Source organism: Phalacrocorax carbo, chromosome 2 (assembly GCF_963921805.1).
Source record: "Phalacrocorax carbo chromosome 2, bPhaCar2.1, whole genome shotgun sequence".
In the NCBI taxonomy this organism is placed as follows: Eukaryota; Metazoa; Chordata; class Aves; order Suliformes; family Phalacrocoracidae; genus Phalacrocorax; species Phalacrocorax carbo.
The window spans coordinates 110,933,032-110,960,090 of NC_087514.1; the positions used below are offsets into that span (position 1 = coordinate 110,933,032).

The 27,059-nt window shown below is 40.7% G+C and overlaps 1 protein-coding gene across 2 annotated transcripts in view; it reads left to right on the forward strand.

Annotated features, from left to right (window-relative positions):
- GLI3 (GLI family zinc finger 3) overlaps positions 1-27,059 on the forward strand; it is a 211,385-nt gene that overhangs the window by 124,886 nt on the left and 59,440 nt on the right. For both annotated transcript variants that reach the window (XM_064443852.1, XM_064443853.1), the window contains exons 5-7: positions 13,333-13,538; positions 18,322-18,468; positions 26,471-26,672. In XM_064443852.1, coding sequence (XP_064299922.1) covers positions 13,333-13,538; positions 18,322-18,468; positions 26,471-26,672 — 555 coding nt within the window. The remainder of the gene's footprint in view (positions 1-13,332; positions 13,539-18,321; positions 18,469-26,470; positions 26,673-27,059) is intronic.

The window sequence follows — 27,059 nt, forward strand, 5'->3', positions numbered from 1 at the left end:
AAAGATTGATAGTCTAGTCCAGTTTATAGAGGCCACCGATGCAAATAGCCCCATTTAACAAAATTGTGGACAGATTTGCAGGAGGAGGTGTTCGGGGTGGGTGGGCAGGAGCTGAATGACCAGGGGCAATCAGGTGTTCTCTGCTTCACCCTGGAAGATCACTATCAGTGTACATCATCAAGACAGTACCAAGAAAGCGTAGCTGCCTCTGCTGTGGTTTGCCGTACTTGTTCCTCTCATGTCAGTCTTCCATGCTGACGTCTTTTGTGGGAACTGTGATTCTACTCCTGTGATTAGACTGAGTTACAAAGGTGCTGAGGTAGCAAATGTGTAGGTCATCCTCTGGTGTAGGTGTGTCCTGAGTTTGGCCAGTTTGTTCCCTTTTGTGGTTTTCATCTGCACGCCTAGCTACCTATTTTGTTTAGGTAACTAATAATGCTTCCAGAATTTAGATAGTGTATTTAATTCAAAGACTTCAAAATGGAATTACTACTTCTCTAAAAAATGTGCAGCCAGAACACTCATTTGCTTTATACTTAATGCTTGTTTTTCACATATTTCCCCCCACAGCCACATTAGAAGTGGTATTCCCACCCGTTTCTGGTTCTTGAGGTTGTTCAAAGTTACAGCTTTGCCCAGGGAATGCTTTTTCAACTCCAGTGTTGCACACAAGTGCAGCAAGAACATCGGTGTGAAGCCTTTGTCTCTTGCTTCTTCTGATGGCTATGGTGTTCCAGCCATTATATATTCACCATTTGTGAGAACCGACTTGTAGGGAAGATTACGTAGCCCTACAATGGCTTTCAGTGCCTGCATGATCAAATAAAGAAGATGGCCTGGTTGAGACAAAGCTGCTTAGCCTAAGATGAGAACTGAGTATTTTCCCACTCTGATTTAGTTGCACTCCAAGGCAGCCCCTGCACCTGGACCTTTGATACTGGCAGAGAAAATCTGAGAAGTGACTAATAACAGAATATCTTTCTTCCCCCCTCTTAACTTTGGTTTAGCAGCATTCACCTTTGATATAAGTTGTGCTTTACATAGCTGTGGATCCTACTGCCCTCATGGGTGTTGGTGCTGATCTGTGGCTTGCCTGGTATTTGCGGTGGTGCTTGGGGGATGGGAGAAGCTCGGAAGCGGTTGTGTTTTCATAGGGTCACTCCTTGACTCATAGTCGTCAGTATAGCATACCCAAGTACCATGCACCTGCTACTGTCACTGAGGTGCACTCTCAAAATTACTTTTCTTCCCCAAATCAACTGTAATGGATTTGTTGGGGGGGAGGGAGGCATTTCAGAAAATCATCCGTGTGTTTTTATACAGGCATACATATACAGAAATTTTTATAAAGAAATTTCTGTACATCTGTGTAATTTTTTTTGCTGCAAGTAGTACTGTTAGGTGAGAAATTCTTGCTGGTACTCTCTCTGTTTCATATAATAGTCACTAGTCCTTGTGAATATTGATTTGGGGATGTCTGCTAATGTTAATACAGAAATGTGAAGCAAATCCAGCCATACTTCAACTGAAACGATTAATGCTGAACCTTCACATCACTGTTTCTGCTAGGACTGTAGTCCTTCAAAGTTAAAATTGTAGTCTAATGTTACCTTCACAACCAAATTTAGGTAACAAGTGCAATATGAGAGACATTCAGTCACTGAACTTGTCTTTTGCTATTGCCAACTTGCTTTTGTCTTAAACTGTTAAGATGTTATTTTAGCATATAAAATTAGAATTGAAGGAAAGTTTTCTCTCTTTCCCCAGTCTCCGTTTTATAATATTGTGGACATGACGTACAGTAGGCACTGGAAATGAAAGCTGAGGAGTTTGTTTTGCTTTGGTTTTGAATTTGGAAAAAGAATGTTTCTTGGCATCACAGAATAGGCATTGAGGAGAGTGTTTATTTGAGGTAACGTGAGAGGCTTTTTGGGTGCTTTGCCAGGAGAAGGAGCGCCTGCCTTAGCGGGAGGAAGGAGTTAAGGGAAGAGGAGGAGCTGAAACCTGCTGAAACAATAGTGAGCATGGCGTTCTGCAGTGCGAGGTTGGGAAGGCTTAGAAAATCTTTGAATGAATGAAACGAGGAGAGAGGTACTTAAGTACAAAAAGTGCAAAAAGCTTTATTCTCTAAAATGTAAAAACATTGGATTATGGGAGTAAAAACCCAGTAGTTGAAAATATTGTTTTTTGAGAGATGAGAGTATTTATGAAATCCATATATCAATTGATTTCAAAGTTTGATTTTACCGTCACGGGTCATACCCATCAGGAGAAACTTCCAATGAATACCACGTGAGTTTTGTTGAGATTTAGGACTAACCTCAAGCTCTTCTTTCTGTTCAGGTAATCCACCTGGTGGATGCAGTAACCTGGTCCTCATGCTGCGAGAGTGGATCCCAGTTAGCAATGCTTTTTTTCCACCGAGAGTATTGCTGCACATAGGCAGGAGCGCTCTTTGCATGCAGGCTGCATCCTTTTCTGATCTGTGAATGGTAGAGAAATCAGGAGTAATTGTAGAAACCATTTCAACCTCTTCTTAGCTTTATACCATTTGGATGCTTTTCTTCTTCTCCCAGTCATGCATGCATGTAGGTATGTGCACTTTCTCTGTTGAAGGTTATTTTTTGAAGACCTTAAGGCATTTTCTGAGTGTTTTTGAACCAGTGTACCATTCACCGGTGTATTACTTGTATAGAGGTCGTCTTTGATGAGGTTTTTGTCATCTGCACCCACTGAAGTTTCTGTGTACTCAAGCATTAGAAAAGCCACTATTTGAGTGTCTTTGTTTTCTTTGTTGAACTGTTTATTTTGCTTTCTTCCCACACAGTTCCCTGGCCTCGCTCTGACAACTGCTTTTCTGCATGAATTACATTCCTCGGGGCCGCAAGTCTCCTAATTCTTCCAGTCGATTTGATTCCTGCCTGTGTGATTAGTCCTCTGCTCCAACACACAGTTGGTCTTTGCCAAGCAAACTGCTTGCTAAGTGCCTTTAACATGAAGACCTAACTACATTTTTTAACCTCATTAGTGTGTAGGGCACTACTTCATTCCAACTTAATAACATGGCCACTATTGAAGCATCACTTGCTCTAAAACAGGTTACAAAAAGGTTACCTAAGTTGTCTGGTTTTCTTTTTGTATGACTGTGCTTTTGCTAGATAACAGTTTCTCTCAGCACATGTCCAGTTTTAGCATCTAAGTTGCTTTTTGAGAGGAGACCCATCGATTCTGCTCAGATAAATTTGTGATGCTGAGAAATTCTCTATTTGTATGTTAAAAAAGAAATTCGGCACCTATTTGGAAACGGCAAATCTAAGTAGTGAAATCGGTAAGAAAATGTGGCATTGGGAGAAAAGAGGAAGAGGACTTGAGAGAGCTGATAATATTTTCCTACTTGTTTCAGCTTTAGAATTACAAAGATCTTGTCTTCACCAGTTTAAATGCAGGCTTCTCACTGTAACACTGAATATACAGCGATGTGGCCACAGCCTGCATTGGTTCACTTTGTCTCATGGGATCAATTTTTAGCTGAACATATCGTCACTGAAATTTAGATTTCAGTTGCAATTGCACGTATACAGGACTTCCAAATGTTGTAAAGGCAGTAAAAAAAAATAAGTTTCCTAAGAAGGCAGCGTCACCAGGGAGCTGAGGGAAGAAAGGAGGCATTGGGTCACATGCCACTTGTGATGGTGCATTTGTGCAGTTGCATAGCACAGCCACTCAGAGGGTGAGACTTCATGATTAATGGTGTTTATTCTTGACAGAAGCCTCCTTTATTTATCTGCAATACAGTTTAGTGATTTTATCAGTCACCTGAATGAAAAATATTCAGTCATACCAATATTGCAGTGTAAATTGAGTAGAGTCACTTTTTATTATATCTTTCAGCCTTATCATCTGCACAGTAATTTTCTAGCAGGGGTTTGATACAGAAAGGCTGGATTTAGCTGTACTTGACACAAAGCCTCTTCAATTTCCCCTAAAAGTTCAGGCTACTCTTAGAAATGTGTATAAATATATATATATATAAAACCCTCTTATCCAAGCAATTTCAGGATTTGAAAGAGTAAAGATAACATGTGCAAACCTGGATGTGAGAAATGTTGTTCATATGAAAACATCTAATAGCTCTGAAGCCACTAGTGAAATGCTCTTTAGTGTTTAAGCTTGTGGCTCAGTGCAGTTCTTTTTGCATGGCTACGTAGTCTGACTTTCTTCTAATCAATCATCATCCAACTCCAATCAGCATACAGGCAGAGCCTATCGTTCATCCTGGGTGTAATTTCAGAGTTGAAGACTATAATGGCCACATACAGCACATTAGTCACTGCGATAACAGCTAGTGGCACTCCTGAAGAAGGGGGAGGATGGGGGAGAAGGGGAATAAAATTCTTCTCATTCTCAGAGTGCATTAGTGAAATAGGAGCAAATGTTAAACAAATGTTTATTCAATTAGCTGACTTAACAGCATTAAGTGTGAGAAAGCTTCTGACGTTCCTTTGACTCTCTTTTTTGCAGAGGAGAAGGGGAAAAGGAAGGAAAGAAGGGGTGCATGAATGCCATCAGGATTTATATATGCCCACATATTCATATGATGGTGCCGCTGTGGTTAAACACTTCAAGAGATGGCAGGCCTTGCCTGTAACCAAGAGGAGGCTAAAATTTGAATAGCAAATGAGACCACCTCTAGAGCATCAAAAGAGAATTGCAGAGCAGGGAACTTTGCTGTAGGAATGCAGTGGGTAATTTCACTGTCCAGTCAGTTATTAATAACAACAGATGATGGGTATGCTGTAGACCTTTTAGATTTCCCTGCTGCACTTTGTGCTACAACATAGTTTGAAGAGGGAATGCTACGTGAAGGTCCATGGCAGTCTCTCTTCTAATATGTAGCAATGCTTTTCTAAGGCTTATTCGGGTAACACTTGTGCATCTGTTTTATATTTGTGATCATGAATTCTGCATCAAATGCAGCATTAATACATTATCTTTGGTATATTAATGACCACAAGTCAATAGACTTGGAACTGCCTGAAGACAGGAGGAAAGATTTACCAGTACTGAGGCTGGGGGTGCAATGCAAGTATTGGGTCTTACCCTAGTTATGGTTCACAGAGGTCAGTGTGAACTGAGCAAGTAAGGCAGTGCCTTGGTAAGGCTCTGCCAGAAGCAAGCGATGGAAATCACCGCGTATCTTGTTAGCATTACTTTTATTTTCTGTTTACATTGCTGCAACATCCAAAAGCTCCATGCAGGATCAGAGCTCTGCTGAGTGTTGTGCAAATACAAGGAGCTCTGCCAGGGAGAGCTTGTGGTCAGACTGCTTTGGCAAATGAGCTCTGGTGAGTTGGAGCTGATGGCCTCAGGGGTTACCAGTCCCAGCTGTTTTCCTCACTCTGAAGATTATCCCTTGTCCCTCAGCAGGGTCAGACGGTGTGCCTTTGCGCCATTTACAGTCTCGCAACTTTGCTCTGGCTTACTGAAACTGGGCACCGAAGTGGTTAGAGGCAGAGATGTGCTGCCTGTGCTGGGGGGACACCATCTGGGTAGTTGGGGCAGTAAGAGCTTACACAGCTGCTGCAAAATTTGCAAGAGGACATCTGCTAGAAGCCTGAAAGGCAAGTGGCATTTGGATGGAGTAGTTATAGTCGGTCACGTTTTTGTATGTTTGCACCCTTTATTTGTACAAGTGAAGAAATTGCCAAGCAAATCCATGTAATCCTTCCCCTAGTCACCAATTTCTCTTCAGCAGTCCTGAGAGGGATTTGGCAGAAGGAGAGAGACAAGCTGGGACACTCTGTATGTAAAGGCCAAGTGGACAGTGTTTCAGAGGAGTGTCAGGAGGCAGTGACAGCAGTTGGTGGCAGGATATAAGGAAGAGGAAAAGGAGGGGCAGGTTGTTGTGGGGGAATTGCCATTATATGAGGAGGAGAACAAGAAGCCTGTGCTTGACTTGAAGAAATACTGGGAGACAATACATGGTTTTATTTGCATTTTGCAAAAAAAAGAAACAAATTGGTCAGAACTGTATCTTCACACACATGTAAGGAATGCATATCAAGACTCCAGGTCAAGATTCGCGTAACGAAATGAGTATACCTTGACTAAGTGGCATCTGAAGCAGCAGTTGCTTACTGTAGTCAGTAGGGGTGTTACTGTGGGCTGAAGGTCACTGGTGTTACAGCTGACGTTATGTAAACAAAATGTTAAATAATGGAATGAATATTCCTTGCTTTTTAAAGTGTAAACCCTTCTTAAGGGAATCCACAAGCTAATGGTTGGGTTATTTATGAAGTAGTACAAGTATCAGAGGGTGTATGTAAAAAAGCTGGATCTGCGTTCAGGCAGTCCGTCAGTTGAAAAATAGGAATACAGTCACTGACTAAGGATTTAGTGCCTTGATTAATGTAGCCAATTTTTAACTCTAACTACATAATGTTAACACTTCCCAAAGAAGGAAAGGGGAACCAGAGTAGTATTCTTTTGCTGTGGGTCATCAGCTAATTGTCGTGCATGATTTGCAGCACCATGAACATCTTGTGTAGTCATTTGTGTCCTTTTTTTTTTTCTGCAACGCTACCTTTTAACTTTTTGTTCTAACCCAAAGTGAGGTTATTTGTATATTTTAGGAATTTACATTCTAGAACTGCACCCATTCTGTAAGGCATTGTCCTTGCCTTAATGAGAAAATACTAATAACATAACATCTTTTGGTCTTGGGACCTTTCCACTATAGATACCAAGCACCTTCTGAGTGCTTTACCAGTTTTACAGATGTGGAAACAACAGATGAGGAAGTCAACAAACTTCCTTCAACTTTGGCCTAGCTCCTCTTATGCATAAACTACATAGGCACTGCCCATTCATGATTTAGTTGTACATATATCTACTGAATTGAAAGTTACTAACAAATCTGATCTGTGACTTATTTCCCCATACTGACTACAGTTCCACTTTGAATTTTGGAGGAAAAGTGAGCAAAATATTGACTATGTGTTGGAACATGGAAAGGAGTACAGGAAACCAATGTTCTTTCTCACGAGGTCTTACCATGTTCTCATTTTCCTCTTTTCTTGATTTGCACCACTAAGAAAACTCAGTTAACAGTGCTTACCTTTTTGTAGCTCTTGAGACCTTTTACGCGAAGGGCGCTCTGACATTTCCATGTATTCAATTAACTCTGATTCTTTAAATATTCAAAATAATTTGCTTAGTTTTCCCAAGTCCAAGAATGCAATACAGCAGCTTTGAGGCAATGAGTGATTTTAAGGGAATGAACTGCCTATTTTTAAGACACAATTTCTGGAAGAATAAAAAAAGTATTAAAACATGATATTATTGATTTCCCATACTATATATTTATGTGCTTGTTTACAAGTTCATTTAGAAGTGCAAAGAGAAGAGGGACTGTGGAACTGCATTTTAAAAATACTTAGTGCCGGCCTCACTCTCCTTGCATTGAAGTCAGTGGAAGCTTTACTGGTGGCTCACAGGGAGAGAAGAATTGGGCCAGCACTTTGTGCTTATGAAGATCATGTCCATTATCACTTAAGGATTTTATCAATTAAATCAGTGGACAGTTTCCCATCGATTTTGGTTTATATAGGGTTGAACACTACAATAGCAGCTAGAGATTTTGAGAACTGGATGATTACCTGACTCTTAATTTTCCCATATTATTTAGGCATATAGTTAGCTGCCCGAGCCTAATTTATCAAGTACCTAACAACCGCGTATGTGCTGCTAACAGTGAGGAGTAACTTGATCATTTGGACTAATCACAACTACTAGAATTGTTCTCACTTGCATTTTCAGGATCAAACCTTACTTTCTTAAAGCTCAGCTTTCTTAATATAAAAACCTTTTATTAGCCAGTTGTTGACTGCTGGTGCCAAAGGGTCAGTCTGTGCAAGCAACTATAACATTAAACAAACAATACTCATTTAACATGGGAGGTATTACCAAAGGAATTGAGCCATATGCTTTAAAATAGGAGTCACTACATAACAAGAAAGTCCTTATTGTTTGTTCATCTTCCAGGATCTTCTAGAAATAAAAACGTTAATGTTTTCGGGGCAGCCATTGGAAGATTCTTCCAGGAAAAGAAAGAAAAAGAAGGAAGAAAAGGATCATAGGCAGTTTAATGACTTAAACATTTTTCAATTCTCCAGGCAGGGCTGAATTGAACAGGTATCAGAAAAACAGTGTGGACTATCATTGGTATGAGAGTTATGCCATCAGTGCTTGCTTCAGCATTGAATAACGTACTGTTTAATGATTAAATATCAAGGTTTGAACTTTGACACTTTCATAATATAACAAGATGGATGAAAAGGCAATAATAAATTAGGTTATGTTACAATATTTCATCCCACTTCGTTGACAAGCTTTGTTCTGTGAGATAGATTATTGTTCCATCTGTAACCTCAGCTCAGTGTCATATTTACAATGTTATAGTTAAGGATCACTTGCTGTTTTCAATATAAACGTATTTTTCAACAGATTCATAAAAGAGCCATTTAATAATTTATCAGGACAAAACTTGGCATTAAAATTTCCAGTCCTGGAGTTATAGTTTCCTTTAAAATCAGGAATTGCTTAAATCACCATGATATTTTTTTAAATAATATGTGTTGTGCTTAGAAGAGGTTTTTGCCCAAGCACAGCTTAAAGGTATTTGGAAACCATTTATGACAGATCACTTCTCTAACACCAAACCAACCTCAGAATTTTCATCCAGGTATTCCTGTGACACCTTTGTGGCTGTCTCAAGCAGCTCTCATCTGCTTCCAGAAAACATTCCTATTGAAAAGTGTTCTCTGACAAGTGTGGAGGTCGCAGTATGCCCCAGGGCCCACTGTCCCTTTCTTGCAGCTCTTGTGAAAAGTGCAATGTGCCGTGTATTGGTATTCTGGCATGTCTTAGAGCAGTTCAAGGATTCCAAAGCAAAGAAACCCAGTATGAGGACCCTGAGCCACTAATAGGCCATCATTGCCTTGAACAGCCTCACCTGGGACCTCTACCCACACCCCTTGCACCCAGGAACCCCTTTTAAGCTCAGCCTGGGGCCTTTAGACCCTGCCTTTGGACCATCTGATCCTCTCCACTGAAAGCTGGCTAATGCTTAGGTACAAAAAACAACCTGAAGTATGTGGTATGAGTCCCCCGTTCTCTCTGCTGGTGGAAAAAATGTGTGATCCTTTCAGGATAATGTTAGGCAATGATCTGTGCATGCAGATAATTTTGAAATACGTATAACTCGCTCATGCTTGCCGCATCTGCTCTCAGATTCCCATAATCTTCCTTCCCCAGTTAAAAAAAGGGCTGCATGGACTGAAAAGGGAATTGCACTTTGTTCAGTTTTTGTGGTGGCTAAAAACCAAGCTTGCTGCTGGTCAGTCGTCTTGTGCAGAATTCATCTGTTGCAGCTGTAAGAAACAAAACCAAATGGTACACTGTTTTCATGAGTAATAACTGAAATCTTCCACACAGCTCACCTGTAGTTCAGTAGTGTCCAGAAAAGGCATTTAAAAAATAAGTGGCTTTACATGTTTTGTGATTTGCCATACATCTGATGCTGTTCACAGCTGCTGAACTGGTGTGACCACGTAAGTTTTGAAGACTGCAGACACCTTTGCCACGTTCATTAAAAAAAGTGTTGTGACTAATAGGACAAAACACACCTGTTTGCCCTTACACTGATCTCACTGCCTCGGCACGTGTGCGCTGCTCTCCTGCTGAGTAGTTGAGACTCTCCAGAGCATCAGAGTCTTGGCAGGCAGAAGGTGGCAGGCTGGAGATGGGTGGGGAGCAGAAAGACCTATGTTAGGTATGGAATCTGCATGGCATTCACAGTATTTTGGCACCTTAGTGGTGAGCAGGAAGGCCGTCTGCACAGAAAGGAGGACACCTTCACAGACAGCCCCATTCTCTGCTTCTCTGTCATGTCGGGGTGCAGGTGTAATCAAGGTTACTGAGAAAATAACAAAATCAGCCTAATGTGCCAGGATAAAAATTGCAGTGATAAAACTCCGTCATGGGATTTCTTCTACTCACAAAGCTAGAGGCTTCCGACTTCAAATAAGTATTGAAAGTATGACATGCTTTGTGTTAAATATGAGTTGAGTTTGCATGGCCTCTGGGAGTAGACACAAAGGTCCTGATTCAGAAAAGAGCGTGCATCTGCTTTGCTCCCTTTTTCTGAAAGAAGCCTTAGTGCTCTGAATATGTCGTTGAATAGGAAAACCTCTGCATAGGAGAGGATGCAGAACAAGTTCTGCCTTCCCGTGGTTTACAGGTGAGGCATAAAGTTTCAAGCAGTAGCACTGAAGTCCCATGAAGTAGCCTCAGACCCAGGACAGGACACCACTTGCCAAGGCCAAGGGCAAAGTACGTGTGAAATAAAGGCGATAGTGGGGGACTGCCACCCACATCTGGAGGTTTGATTTGCTTGTCACCTAATGAGTGTCTGCAGAGCCACTCCTGGGCTGTACTGTTTGTTATGTAGATGGGACAAAAGTCATTATTTATTGGTACACAAAGAGGTTGCAGCATAAGATGAGATGCAGTACTGGAAAGCAAAAGCTAGTAGTAAGTGTGTTTGGCTGCACCCTTTCGAAAAGTCAGATTTTACTCTGAAGGAGGAAATATTGGAAGTTTTTCACAGAGGGGAAGGAAGGGAGGAATATGTGACATCTATTGGAATAAATCAGGAAGGCTCAGACAGTGGGAGCTGAAAGCAGATGGAGGCAGGAGGGGAAATGAGACTTTAGGGAAAGGAGGATCCAGAAACGCAGAGGAGTGAGAAAAGTACAGACTGGAAGTGAGCGGAGAGGTTAGCAGCATGGTAAAATTGGATGTTGGAGAGAGGTTAGTAAACGTTAGAGTGCAGAGCTGGGGATTTTATGTGGAATCTGATGACTCCTTATTTCTGCCTCTGGTAATACAGCTTGTATGCTTGCTGCCGATTGATGTTACCCAGGTCGGCGTCCTTTTCCTGGCATCCTTGGAAAACTGAGGAGCTCAGAGGAGCGGAGAGAGGAAGAGGCAGGGCTGCAGAGGAGGAGAAGCGGTTGAGTCCCAGTGTCCTTGAATGGCTCCCATTGGATCTGGAAGGAAAAGCTGACAGCCTGGCTCTTAATCTTGCTCCTGCAGCAGCATTTGGCTGTTGGCCAGCTGGAGAGTGAATCACTGAGGCTGATGCAGACTTTCAGCCTTCTTGTAAAAGCTTTTAAACAGTTTTCTGCTCGATATGCACCAGATAAGGTTGCTGCTTGCCTGCATGCTCTTCAGGTTTCTAATTCTTTGAGTTGAGAACGCATTAGAAAAAATTACTTGTAAAATGATATCCAAACTTTGTTCCTTTGTTACTCTTGTATTAAATTTTCTATACTACTGTTTTTTCCTCACTGCCAGGATGGGATATTAACTCTGTAATGTGATATCTAGCTGTTGTATTTTTGCTTCCTGCATCACTGTGAATTTCAAGGCTCCTGTCTTCCCCACGAAGCCTGACAGGGAATCGCAAGACAGCAAATGCTTCACAGCTGGTCAGCTTTCACAGTACCAACAAGAATAAAGTGGCATTTCCACCATAAAACAAAGGTGCTTCAAAACCATGCAGAGAAAAAGTGCTCTGAGGAAAGGAGGAGATGCCTGTTTTGCATGGTGGTGGAAAACAGCTTCTGGTTTAAGGTTCTTGGTGCATTTTAAATACAGTGAAAGCGTACCAGTGAGTGGCTGGGCTTCATGTGGATCACTTGCTTGGGTGCCAAAGGAGTGATTACGCTGCCGGTACCTGCTGCTCACGCACAATGAAGGCAGATCTATAACGAATTTGGGAGCTAGGAGGTAATTTCAGGAAAGCTAAACAGATTTACCTTGCAGAAAGCTGTTGGAGACCAAGAAACACACAAAAGCCAAATAAGGAAGGGAAGAGAAGAGGGAGAAAAAGCACAACAGGAAAAATCTTTATTCCCCAGATTTTATGAGCCCTTGGGGATTTTGTGGCATCGTGTTAGGAATGCGTAACTTTGATCTTTGTCCCACTCATATGCTAGCGTTTCCAAGCTGATGGCAGGGCAGAATTGGCTCTTATGTAAGATTGTGTTCTGTTGGCCTTTCAGGTGATGACAACTATCTCCATTGATCATGGTATGTGTATGTTAAAGGAAAAAAAATACATTTCTAGTTTTATTATTCTTTGTAAGCCAGCAGCATCAAAGGAACAGGCTGCCCCCACTGCTCTCGCAGCTGCTGCCTGTGTCTGTGCTGTATATATGCTAAATTAATTGGAAAAACAGGGACAAAAAGGCGTTTAGTTCGGGTCAACCAGTTAGACTACAGCAAATGCATGACAAGCTTAATCATTGTTTTTTGCCAAAGAGCAGGTTGGCAAGGGCAGGCACTCCAACCCCTTCTGATGAAATTTGGACTTTTTCCAGTGCCTTTGGAGGCGGGATGCTGTGGGAGAAGGGTTTCCACGCAGTCGGGATGCTCTTATATTGACATGGTAGGATGATGGGGAGGGTTACATCAGGTTATTTACCTTCTGTCAGCTGTGAACTCAGCTTTCAGCCTTGGTTCGCCACAGCTTCATACACGTAGCCTGAGAAGGCACCGCAGCTTTCCCTTCACAAGAATGAGGTAGTTAATTAATGTGGTCTTGGTAAAGGCATCACTCTATGGTGCCATTCTACAAACAAACATATTCAGCAGTCTTTCTTCCTTTGCCACCAAGTTTCCTGCATCTTTCATGGGGAAGGGACATCAACAAGAAAATGCTCCAAAGGACCCAGCTGTCTTAATAGCTTACAAAGTTTGGGTCTTCTGAAATGACTTCTGTATAAATGTGCGATCTTGTACTTTCAGGAATAGTAAGCTGGCAAATGAAGGGAGTGGGTGCAGTGTAGCTCTCAAAGCTCTTTTTCCAGTAGCCACGTGGTTTTGAAGATGTAAATGATACAGCATCTCAGTATTCCTTCCATACTGCAGCAAGAATTAATGTGGTACACAAGGTGCATATTTTACAGTAATTAAAGTGATTTTCTGCTGAACTCCATGGGGAAAGGGTATTGAGAGATGTAAAGATTAAACCAAATATAAACTCAGGTTAAAACCAGTCAGAGAAGCATTGCTGGTATTGGGTACAGAGAAGAACTCATTTCCTATCCTTTTTATTTCTAGGCAGTTGACTTTAGTGGAAGTTACTACATGTGCAAGCCAGTTGTTATTCTTCAAGAAATGAATGTGTTACCTTTGCAGTATTTTTCTTTATCGTATGGATAATCTGGCTGGTTTTTGTTTGTTTTTCTTTCTTTTTTCTTCCAGGCCTTCTGCCTTATCTAGTAGCCCGACATACTCAGAGCTTCCGTTCCTTAGAATTTCCCCACACCGAAATCCTGCTGCAACATCAGAGTCTCCCTTCAGCACTCCTCACCCGTACATTAACCCCTACATGGACTACATCAGGTCCCTGCACAGCAGCCCGTCCCTCTCCATGATCTCGGCAGCCCGCGGACTCAGCCCAACAGACGGTGGGTTAAGACAGTCTTCCTGTTTTCTGTCACGGTAGCAACTTCAGTTATATTAATCTTGTCAACATTTTTTACCCCCGGTTCAAAGTAGCTTCAGCAGGTTTGTCAGACATATTCATTATGTCATAAATGTTTCAATACTTCATCAGCCGATCACGGCTCATTTGTACATCTCACAAATGTTGAAACTTCAGGGAGAAGAAAAAAAAAAAAAAGCCCTGCCTCATTCAAAATTTAAGCTGGAAGGGTGGTGTATGTCTTGTGACATCTTTTGTTTGTAGAGCTGTTGTGGGGCGTGATTCTGATTTACCAAGAAATCCACTGTATTTGCACTGAAGTAAGCCAGATTCTTCATGAGTATAGATCAGTGTATTACCACGGCGTTCTTCAGGTGTGAAAGGCTTGCTAATTAAAATAGTATTTTTTGATAATGTAAAGTGTGCACTGACTTATTATATTTAGTCATTAGTTCTGTTAAAGTTGTGTAGAATTATTTCAAGTTACCCTAGCCAACAGTATGGCCAAATGAAATGCTGATGTAGAAGTGGCTGATGATCAGAACTAGCCCGTTTAGTTTAAAAGGTGGGCAGTATACTTGAAATATTGATGAGTTAGGTCTTGGTGTGACCATGGCCATTACTTTGGAGGTTATTTGGGTTGAAGTGAACTCCTGCGATCACTCTTGTCATTACTCTGGCACATTTTCTATTCATTTCGATGGGAATTTTGCCGAAGTGAGCAATGAATAGAGTTGCAAAGAGGCTCAGCCTTGCTAGCAGTAGGCTTTTCAATAGTAGAATAAGTAGTTCAACATTTCAAAATTGTAGCATTTGCTGAGGAGAGCTAAAATATAACATACTCCCAGACAAATATGTAGTGAGGATAGTTAAACTATTATTTTAACCATGGGAAAGATCTTCCCAGTGTATGCAGAAACTTACCAAACAGAGTTAAACCGCCTTTAGCTGAACTTGAAAAATGAGTGGTGCACCCTATCCAAACGGATAATTAATTAATCCTCGCTTATAAGAACATATACCTTTACAGTTAATCCATTAGTTTTGGGCACATATTCATATGAGAATAAATTTTAATGACCTATTGTCAGTCAAGGTATATGGCATGCACATAGGGCTTTCCTAGCAGCACTTTGGATGTATGAATCCTTGCTAATGCTACCCTTTTTATTTTAGCCATAGCATTAAAAATAAAAAAAGAATTGAAGGAACAACTTGAATGCTCTGAAATACATGTTTTGACTGAGGGATTTTTGGAGCTTTTGATATAGGATAAATGTGATAGAGCTATAATGTAATGGCGTAAATTGAAAAAACTCTTGCAATGTATATTTGGGCTTTTCACAAAAGCTAATGTGCAGAACACTCTACTATGTTTCCTTCAGTAATCTTCAGATCACGTTGCTGCAGAAATGTATTTATGTTTAAGGTATGCTCCGGTTGCTCATACAAAGAAAGGAGGGAAGGAAACCACCTATCACACAACCATGTGACATTAGCTGTGTACATTCTTGGTCTCAGGTACACAATGCTAAATTCGCTTGCATAGATGTAGGCACATGGAGGTATCTGACCCGACACCCAGCTGACACTCCAGAAAGGCAGAGATGTCCTAGAGGTGCTTTGTCATATTCACCAGGCTGGTGGTAATCTCTCTGAAGCTCTAGGATGTCTCAGGGAGGAATTTGGTTCCAGATTCTGGCATCTGTTTAGGTCTCTACAGTATAGAAATCTGTGATCTTGGTGTACTGTTTTGCCATTATAGTCCAGTGAGGTCTAGGTAGTGCAGTCAGTGGAGCCTTAGAGAACCATTCAGTTCACCTAAATATAGACACTTGCATGTTACCTGCTGAGTCTGGAGCTCTGTCGTAACTACAGTGGTGCTGAGATTCATCTGTCTGCAGCGTAGGTGTTTGGTGTCAGTTCAGGTCTGTGAAAGCTGCCGCCTCAGAAAGACATTTTTCTCTTCTAAGGCCTGTCTTATGCTGGCCAGCCTCATGTAGGTGCCTTGGATACCCAGAGGCTTTCAGATGGCACAAGACACTCAGGTGTGGACCACACAGACGAGTATTCTCTGTCGTAACACTCGTCCCCTGAGCTTTGATCACTGACTGTATATACAATCTTAGCCTTTCATAAGTACAAGCTAAACTGACTAGCTTAAGCTTCTTCCTTTGGGTTTGAAACAAATACACATCTTAGTTTATGCTTCCTTTAGGCTCACAGCTCAGCTTTGATCTGTTACTGCAGCCCAGGTGTTGTGCAGCACCTTGTGAAAATACACTAACTTGATTGAGGCATTGGAGATATTTCAGTAAAACAACGTGCCTATTGAAAAGCTGTTATATTTGTTCTCTGGAATCCATAGTTTGTTGCGTGATCAGTCAGACATACAACAAAATGCTTTTTTCAGCTGTAGGTTCCTGGGATCAGATAGTCCAAGTCATGGCTTGGGCACTACTAGAATGCAAATAAAACCCACCCTGTGATTTAAAGGGGTACATGCACGTAATGTACTCATAACATAATGGACACCATGGCTTAAATCATGTAGTATTTGAACTCTGAAAACTTATTATTGTTCTCCTGAAAGTTATAGCGAGATTTCTCTTGCTGCCCTAATTGCTTTAGGCCAGTTAGATAATTAGGTCAGTGTGCTATTGGGCTCAGTCTGTTGACTCACAGATCTGGGCATGGCCGAGAGCCAAAACAATCTGGAACATAACGGAGAGCAGTTTCATGTTCACTACTTGTCTTGCCAGCTGTAATTAATGACTGCCACAGCAGCAGCAATGGTAGGATGTCTACTGTATTATCACTTCACCTTATCCGGCAGAACTGGTGGGCAGGGGGTGGCCAAGAACTCCTCTGAATAACACAGAGGGTTTGGGGCAGGGGTAAGGACTGAGTCGGTGGGTGTAGAGCAGAGTGCTCAGACAAAGCTCAGCAGTGCCACGATGCAGAAGCAAATCCCTCTGCTTGTAAAAAAAGTAGGGGTAAAGCTGAAGCTACTCAGGAATAAACAGGAGAAAATTCAGGGCTGCAGACCTTCCCATTTACCCTTCATTTACCCTTCATGCAATACATCATTTAGTAGGCTAATTTTTTATGTTTGAAGAAGGTAGTAAGGAATGATCTTTAAAGAGCACCAGAGCATTTCTCAGCATATGGAACATTTAGTAATGCAATTATGTACTCACTATGCAGCAGTTCATTTTAAAGTTTGCAGCCAATGTTATTGTTAGTTAACCCAGACACTTATGTCAGAAAGCTCAGGAAGTATTTTAAGTGTGTCTGGAAAGATATGGTGGTTGCCTACTACTGTAAAGCTTTTAGAATCAGTGATCCAGTGTGAGTTTCTCCTCTTAAAATTTGGTCTGAATATTTTTCTTACCATTTCACAGAAAGTAGTGGTGGCTGAAGTAGATTATGTTTAATTGAGGAATCAATTTTTAATTTGGAAAAAATACCAACAACCTTTACCTTATCTCAGCTCATTTTTTATGTCACTCCTGTTCCTGTTTTATGTACTTTTCTGAACCTTTCCTGAAATTGGTTATATTTAACATTATAACACAAAAAGCACATTCTTCCCTTTTTCTTTGGTAAAAATAAGGACAGATTATACTCTTTAGAAACATTGTTGCTTAATACACCTTCCTCCAAACTCTAAAGCCACGTTTGCCTCCTTTTAGTGTAGATGTTGATTTGTTTCTAAGGTTTGCATTTAGGATCTGATTCTCTAATGTAAACATAAATTATCCTTTTTAGCAATACTCTGTAAGTAGCAATATTCAGGTTAAGATGGTAATTCAAAGAATTTCAGCTTAAAATTTTGCTTCCGTTCAAGATTCAGTTCCTCAGATCAAAGAAAAATCTCATTAAATAATATGAAAGAATATAAAAATAATCTGTTGGGGTGTAACCCATTAACCTAAGGAGCTTGAAGTATATTAGGCAAAGTTACGTACTATCTTCTGGTGAGCAGAGTGTAAGGAAATTTTAACTGTTTTGCAAGTGGGACGAGTAGAGAGCAGAGAGGAAGGCTGTTCACCTCAGGTCCCATAGCAAGTCAGAGTCAGATCAAGGAGATGGAGCCAAGCTTATTTTATGAGTACTTCTCACACAAGCCCATGAAATGACCCTCTACTTACCGTGGCATCTGAAGCCTGCTGATATATTCATTGACTTCTGTCTTTACTTCAAAAAAACCTTGCCCAATGTTGTTCATGGACAAGTGGTATTAGTCCTGAAAACATGCTTTGTCCTTGTTTACTCCTAAATTTATATACAAACTGCCACTATTTGTGAAAATCTTCTGGTCCTCTAAGCAGAGACCCCAGAAACTTGAATGCTTATGGAAGTTCAGCCACATTGTTACCTTAGAGGTGGATTCCTTTGGGCCAGGGATGAGGTAAATGGGAATAAAGCTCCAGGAAGGTTTTCCTGCTTTTTTATGTCACTACATAAATCATACTGGTTTCCATTGCTGTCAGCCTGTCACTTTTTGAGTCACTTAATAATAAATATCAAAAAAATGAGATCACCGAGATCATTAATATTTTATGGCTTGCTGTTTTTTGAATGGTGTCTTTGCAGTATCAGTGGATGAAATATATTGACCGGTGGTGGCATACTGCAGATGTTGAATTACATTAAAAAATAAACAAGCTGTTTTAATAGCCAGAGAAACCAGCAATGTGATAAAACTTTCCTTCTCGTTTATCTTACGTCATTAACGGTGCTTTTTATGTTGTTTTTTTTAGCTCCACATGCTGGCGTCAGTCCAGCCGAATATTATCATCAGATGGCTCTGTTGGCAGGCCAGCGCAGCCCGTATGCAGACATCATTCCTTCAGCTGCCACTGCTGGAGCCGGTGCTCTTCATATGGAATATCTTCACGCCATGGATAGTAAGTGATGTTTTCTAGAAATATAGAGAGTCCTGCAAAGGGAAGCACGTGGTTTGTTCCTGGTCTGACTGAAAAGGCCTCCATGAAGATAGAGAAGTGGGAGTCAACATAAGCCGCCTCATGAGGCTGGAGGGCCAAAGCATTGATTGCCAAATATACAAGGGTTATGTCAAGTCTGAAAGTAAACTCTGAAAGTAAGTAGGGAGAGGAACAGGACTGCTCCTGAAAACAGGTTACAAATTTTATTTCCAGTGGGGCTTGAGTGCTTTTGAAAATGTCTTTTTCTATTCACAATCAGTAACGCACTTTCATTGTTAGGGTGAGTATTTCCCTGATGATCTCTCTGTTAATAAAAGGTTTACATCTGTTTTTCCATTAGGAGAGCATGCTCCCCTCCTTTTTAAAGAGCTGTAGCCATGCTTACGAGTTGTGTATCATAGACCGATAGACTTTGAGCCACTTCTAAGATGAAGGAGTTTGCTAAATTCTCAAGGATCGTGACTTAGTTTTCCCGAACATTAAGAGCCTTTTTTACCCACATCATCATCTTTGAGACCTCTAACCTGTCTCCCTTCCTCTGGTAAGAGGAAGAGAGAGCATCCCAGTCCAGACTGCTTACTATTGCTGCATTGATCAGTCAGAAGGGATTATGCAGAGCACTCCCCTCCAGTCATAAGATGCTTACATGCTTTTTAGGATGTCCTCAGTTCCTTCCAACATAGAAAATAAAAAGTGGTGACAAGAAAAGGTGGTGGCTGTTGACTCTTGCTTGGAGGTACAGAGCAATACAGTAGCATTAGACCACCTTGTCCCATGGCTTTTAAAAATCTTTGTTAGCATGCAGTTTCTTCTCGCCTGCTGTTGGCTGCATACCATAGCTGCTGATCTCAAGGAGTGTGGGAGTTGGGAGGTTCACCTCTGAACACATGGGAATACAGATAGCTACCCCTGCAGAATGCATGCCTGGGAGTGTGAAGTAGTTGAATGACTAACAATTTTTACAAGAATCAGGTAAGGTAGTGGTTGAACTGGGCAGTGAAACTATTTTCATTCTGTTACCTTGATAGTGAACGATTTTTAAATTCAGTTTCTGTTATCAGTCTCACTGCACTGGTAGCATGCATAGCGATTTTACAGTAATGTAACATACCTTGAACTCACTTTGGAAACATAGTAAACCCACGCAAGTAGTCTGGACTTAAAACAGAAATTAATGTGCAGGCTTCGGTGCTTGAAATCTTAAGAATATGTTACTTCCTGGTTTGGATTTTGAGAGGAATAGGGAGAGGCGAGGTATGCTGCTAATGCATTTGACGCATATTAATAATATGTTGCACAATGGAAACTGTTATGCATGGTTGAGATAATGTAAACCTGCTGTTGTGTTCCAGTTGCAAGGATAAATCCGCAGCTTGTCTGAATGGACATGACTTCATTGAAGTAAAGGGATCATAGAATCACAGAATAGTTTGGATTGGAAGGGACCTTTAAAGGTCATCTAGTTCAGCCCTCCACCCCCGCAATGAGCAGGGATATTTTATACTTCCAATGTTTTTGATTCCTACTGGGAGAGAGTTTCTAAATGCCTGTAGGCAGCAGTACCAAACCACATACTTGGATGCAGGCTTGACTGAATGTGTCTATTCAGTGTATAGGAATATAGATACTCAGATGTATGCTAGAAAACTTAAGAAAAATAGAAGACATTGCAGTACTCTCACAAATCATGGCATTTGCACAAAGGACCTTCATGTGTTAGTAGAGACTGTGTATGCTGTCATCTACATAGAATTAGAGCTTTTGCATCCCAAAAATGTTATCACTTTTTACTTAAGGGAAAATATTTTGACCTTTGCCCAAAACTTCAACCCATTCATAAAAAGTACCTAAACGCTATCTCTAATAAGGATATTTGCTGTCACCAGCTTTAGCTATGATATAGTTGAAATGCACTTTAATTTGTTATGTTTGTTTTTAAAAATGAAGATCACATCTTTGAGATTCATTACAGCAGCAACTTTTCAATTGGGGATTATTTCAGAGTTAAAGACAAAAAATGTGCAGCAGTATTATGCAAATGGGTTATTTTTAAACAGTAAATAGAGAATTAAAATTAGAGTGAATCCTAGTAAGGTCACTCAGCTCACCTTCTGTATTTGATGAGAATGTGTTTAGTCAGGCAATAGCTGCTTTTATCTAAATAGAGTATGAAGTTACCCTTTTACTTTGTAAAAACTAATTAAAACTATCTTAACTTGCATGGGTATACGGTAAATTAGTTGTCATTAAGTAGGAATCTGAATGTCCTATCATTCATCATGCTAAAGAAAACCCCTTTATTCTTTGTCAGAATTCTAGATTAGAAACAAGAACAAAACAATTAGCAGGAAGCTGATATTAAGACTTTTTATTTAAAAAAAAGGAAAAGAATGCCCATGTTTGCATTTAATAACAAAGTACAGTGATCAATGCAAAGCAATGTCATTTGTTTGGGTCTTTCCTTTTAAGGGTGTATATGGTGATCTTAAAAGTACTCCTTTGCCTTTGCCCAGTCTTGTCAAAAGGAAACAGAAGAGAGATTGGTAGTTTCCCTCATTATCTGCTGTCAAATTCTGAGCAAGTTGACTTACCTCACTCAAAGGCTGCTACTCATTTATTCCACACAACAACCAAACAGATAGAAGTGATACAGTGTTCTTTTGTGAAGCAAGCCTGTCTCCTAATTGTGGGTTTCTACAGCATCTAGCACAGTAATTTGGCATCTCTACCCTCTCCAACAGTACAAATAATAATTCCAACGCCAGCATGCAGTAGGCACAAAAGCATGTTTGGGACTTCTGTTTTGCTCTGTGGTGCTGGAAAACTAATTTCAAAATGGGGATGACATGAGTGGGAGAAGTGTTAATCAGATAGTTAAATCTTGCATAAAGAGTAGTAGACTTCTTGAAGCTCTGAACTTCACTGTCTATGAACTGTCTAATATATTGTGGAAGCATGAGGCCAAGATGTTGTATACTTGATTGTCATTTTGCTTCATCCTGTCCTGTGTGGCATGAAAAGCGGACCAGAATTTTCTTCGCTGCTGTAGAGACTTTCTACAGTTTTGGTGCTGGAATCCCTGACTAAGTCTACCTATTTTCATAACTCAAAGGGTCAGATGTGCTACCTTTAAGTATAGCATCAAAATAACTAGGAGGGGAGTAGATGGGGAAGGTATTGAGAGTACCACAGTAGCAGCAACTGAAGCTCCTTGTTCTGGCTGTAAAGATACGGTATGCAAAAACTGTTGTTTAAGCACTTAATTCCAAAAATCACAGCCTTTTTGGATTGATACCTGCATTTTTCACTTGGGGAATATGTTTTACTCTGCTTTTAAATGGTGGTCAGTGGAAGGCAAGCATGTTCCCTAGAGGTTTCTAGATTCACCCTGCGAGTATTAATATCCTCACTCTGATTGACGTTTGCCTGTGCTCACTCAGAATGGGAGGTTTTGTTTTTTCAAAGGTATTCACCATTGCCTTTTGGCATTAGAGACACTGATAGCAACCCAATTAACATAAAGAATTTGGCCAGCCTGAAGAGTTAAGCCAATGTGAGAAGCTTTGGACTGGGTATGATTTCTGATTTTTAGGCACGGTTGGGGAATGAGGGTGGAGTAGCAAAGCCATTCCTTTTCCTCTCATACTGATGACAGATTTACCATTTTGAAAACTAGGACAAAATTTATGACAAACTTTCATGAAGTGAAAACAAAGTTTACGCATCTGTGTGCAGAAACCAGAAGGAAAACTTAGGAAAAAAGCTTTAATGTTAAAAAAAAAAAAAATCACACTTCTTACGTTCACAGCCCTCAACAAAAACTAGTGCCTGAGACATGTTCAAGGAAGTTTGATTTAAAGGGATGGAATAAAAAAGGTTTGATGAAGTTTGATTTAAAGGGATGGAATAAATGATATATGTCTGAAGATTGCCTTATAAATGATTAAGCAATGCTAAAAACTTCAACTCAGAAATCAAATTCGTGGGCAAATTTGCTGGATGGCATATTCAATTTTTGAAATTTATGATGGAGATAGATATCTGTTATTTTAGAATTGATCTCCACCCCAGGAATAAGATCTTTTCTTCTGACACCTGCTAGATTTTTTGTCGGCACACTCAAGTCTTTACTATCAACCACTGACTTTTTATTACTATAACATCTATCTGAAAAGGTGACATTCCTAAACAAATCTTCACTGTCAGCTTCTATTTGCATGCTTTGACAAAGCTGATGGGGTTTTTTTTTTTAGCAGTTGCACAGAGGTAAATGGATTTTTAGTGAATCAGTGCTCCTGCATTTTTTGGTTTTAAAGTATTATCAAGTGGGGAATGTGATGCTTCTGTGGGAGAATATGGTGAGCAGATGAACATCTCAAATTGCTAAATAAATATTGAAGAGTTTGTGATTAAAATAAATGCCTGGGCAAGGCTGAAAAGTTTGTTTTAGTATTCAGAAGTGCTGACAAATTGTGACCTATTCCTTTTTATAGTAACATACTAACTCAGACTGATGTTATGCTAAATGAACGGTTTAGCAAATGTCCTGCAGTGTAATGAGTGGTCAGCTCATGCTTAAGACTTTTTAGGCATGTGAAACCTAATTAAACCACAAAGATCTGAAAAAACAGTAATTCCATTTAATTGTATTTTCAATTTTGAAAGTCGTGGCCTCCCTTGAAGCAAATCCCCCTCTCCTGTGGTCACTCTAGAGCTCTTGCCCAGCCTCAGCCGTTAGCTCCCACTGGGAAGCAGAAATATTCCCTTTTTGCAGGACACTGCTGGCCTTTAGGAGGTTGTTCCCACCCCAGGTAGATGGAGGGGACTGCCGAGTTCTCAGATCTAGGTGGAGCCTAAAACAGGTGCTGCCTGGAGGAGAAGCCTGAGACTGCTGTGAGGTGTGGCTGAAGCCTGGGCTCTGCCTGGAGCATCTTCCTCCATCACGGGCCACAGATCTGGTGCATCCCCTGCAGAGCAGGGACAAGGGTGCCCTGGCATCAGCTGGCAAGCAAGGGGGAGGTTTAATGAGCAGTGGGCAGAGAGGAGCCTCTTAGAAGAGCCATAATATGACTTAGGCCAAGGAGGCAAAGGAGACTGGCTCAGTCCAGAAAGGGCAGGGAGGAAGAGGAGGGGGGAAGTCTTTGCAGTTTTTGAGAATCCTCACAGCACTACAGGGAGTGTACATTGCCCTCAGATGTGATCTGTCAAGGGTGACTCTACTTCTCTCCAAGATCGTAGGAGCTTGGAAGAGTTGTCAGTAATGCTTGCTCAGTCTTCTCTGAGATGTGGGCTGAAGTACCGACAAGTCCACTTGGGCGGCTGTGGCACAGAAAATAAATGGTGTCTGATTGCAGAAGCAGCAAAAACAACTGTCATCTCCTGCTTTTATTGTCCAGTCTAGCTCCAAGAGATGCTCAGTTGCTAGTATTCTTAACACCTGCTCCACTTTTTTGATCAAACCTATGCAACCCCTCTCTAGTTAGCGTCAGTAGCCACCAGCCCATGTTTAGCAGGCTTGTAATGGATTTCTCAAAGTGGCAATCCCTTTGTAGTTGTACAGATTCAAAACTGGACTTCAGATCCAGAAGAAGTAATTTTTTGAAAGTGTTTCTCTTAGAAATCGCATTTGAAACTGTTCATACATGGCTGTCAGTAGCACATGGTGACTCTCAGTTGTAAATACAGAAATGTAACTAGGTCTTGCTTAACAAAAGTGAGGGAGCTGTGCTTGTCTCCTTTGCTGACTTCTTGCTGGCATGACGAGGGCTGTGCCTGTCAGTCTGAGGAAAACAGAGGGTTCATAATTATGTTCACATGACTGCTGGTAGTAAGACATGATACTGTGGCAGCAGTGCTTGAGTAACATCTCATTTTGCTGGTCAGCCAATATCTAGCAGGTCTGTCTTGTCCCCTTCACTTGCTGTTTAACCAGGAACACCTGTACTTAGCTATCCTCTTGTAAAACTGCAATAGCAGAGTTTATTCACCTATAAAGCACTTGAATTATATCCTCAGCTGAGGCAAATTACATTACTGCTACTGACTTGCATCTGAAGTCAGTTGTTCTCATTCACGCTGGCTGAACAGTCAGCAGAGGAGAATTGTGGATGAAAGATGTAAGTGCAAAGTATTACTATTTTTGTTTTACCGTGTCATGTATTTTGTATTTCCTTATAAAATACATTGCAGCTTCTTATAGCTGCTGATCATTGTTGGTTTTTATTTTAGCATAAATAAAAGATCTCTACCTTTGAAAGACATGAAGCACAACACTAATAAAATATCAAGCAGACACAGTACAATAGCAAGCTCATAAAAAGGAGATAAAACAGATTACGTAAAATAATGTGTAGTAGCTTTAGGAAGAAAGAAATGGCTATGTCTAAGTTCTAAATGATGAATCAAGAGCATGAATATTCATTGAAAAACTGAAGCGGTATGGGCTGAGGCCTATTGTGGGGACAGAGCACAAAGGAAAAGAACCTCTCTATTAGCCAGATGCCAAAGAGAATTGACACCCCTGTTGGCTGGTTGAGGCAAAACTAAGCACGGATTAGGAGAAGGACTGTAGGCAGAGGTCTGATTACACAACCACAACAGCTCTAGAGTGGCAGCTTTTAATACCAGATGAAAGTCTTGGATAGCATGCACAGAAGGAAGGGCAGCCTGCTCAGGTGTGTAAGGAGAATGTAATGGTAGATACTAATCCACCTCTGTCCTTGAGGTGAGTTGAACTGGAAATGGTTGGGCTCTTCCCCTGGTTAATGTTAGGCACATGAGGTTCAATAACCTATTGAAAAAAGGTCCTGGGCATCAAGAGGTGAGGAAGAATTTGGAAAAGCAGACCCATAATGGAGGCTTGTGGCCAATTGAATTATTAGCAAGTTACAGACAATGTCAGGGACTCTGGGAGAAGTAGCTGTAAAGTAGGCATCACCCCAAGACCTGCATGACCCTGGTTGTCAGGATCATTAGGACTTAGTCCTTTACTACAGGTTAAAGGGATTGAAAAGGTAGAAGCGGCAGTACTGTTAAAGGAAAATAGTTCAGTACACAGTGGGGAAGCTAATTCTCTCCTTCTCGGTCTCAACCAAGATGGAAAATAATTAAATAAAGGAAAGAAATTTGAGGTGATATATCTTCTGTCAGGACTGCAGAGAGTTGGGAGGGCATGGTAAAATAGACCAGAAGAGGTAGAGAATTTCAGAGCAGCACAGAGGATCTAGAAATGTAATATGTATTTATTTAAATGGTATCTATGTTGCCGTCTCTTCACTGATTTGAAAAGCTTAATCTCTAGTTTTAAAGAAAGTTGGCAACCGAAGGCCCCTGTATACCCTAAAACAAGAATATCATGGGATCCTGGTCAAATTCAAATAAAGCCTACTGTTTCTCAGTCTAATGCTGTGAGTGTCAATTTAACTTCTTCTGATAGAGCTGGCTTTTATAGTGTTTTTTCAGTCCTGATTTTTAGTTTTGCATCAAGTGTCGACCAGGCAGAATTGTGGTCAACAAAGGAAACACTGCCTCTTCATTTCTACACTATATTTTACAAGTTTAGCTTTGCTGTATGTATTAAAGTGATGGGGGTTTGGGTTTGCTGGTAGCCCAGATCTGAACCACTGTCTCATTGCTCGTGGTTGAATTAATGATGTGAATGTCTAAGAAGCCATCAGATTCATAAATCACCAGAAATGAGAGGGATAACTCATAAAAGTCTTTTCCTTTTGTTTAGCAATTTATCATTTTGCTTGCACATTAATAAACAGGGCTCCCCTGAGGTAAGCCACAGGAAGATAGATTTTTCTTTCTAATTTTTCTCAATCATAGCCAGTAGATCACAAGTGGAGAGAGTGTGCTTGTCACAGTGTGTTGGTGTCTTGCGACTCCCTCTACCCATCATTGATAAAAAATAAATGCGATTAAGTACTCTGGTGGATAATTATTTGTGTTTACATAACAGGCGCCAGGTTTCCGAGTCCGAGATTGTCAGCTAGACCAAGCCGAAAGCGTACATTGTCCATATCCCCCCTATCTGATCACAGCTTTGACCTTCAGACCATGATACGGACATCTCCAAATTCCTTGGTCACAATTCTCAATAATTCTCGTAGCAGTTCCTCAGCCAGTGGTTCATATGGCCACTTATCTGCAAGTGCAATAAGGTAAGAATAGAATTTTCTACCTATATATATATTCTCATTTTCTATGTCATACACACACGCAAATGTGAACATATACTCACATCTTTAACTGTTTTGTTTTGCGAATATGTGTATTTTGCAGTTTCCATAATGTATATTCACTGGAGCTTAAATTAAAGTACAAAATATGTTTTTTCTTGTTTTGAAAGGTAACCACAAGGGATTTGCTGGCATATTATTGTCCAGTGCAGATAATACTCCATGTGATCAGCGGTAACTGTGTGTGTATGCATGTGCTCAGTCATCTGTTTTCAGTGAAGAAGCTATAGGATAGGTTTGTGACTTAAGTCGCTTGGGTTTTTCTGGCCGTAGATATAATGGACAGTGAAATGTTCCTACATTACAATC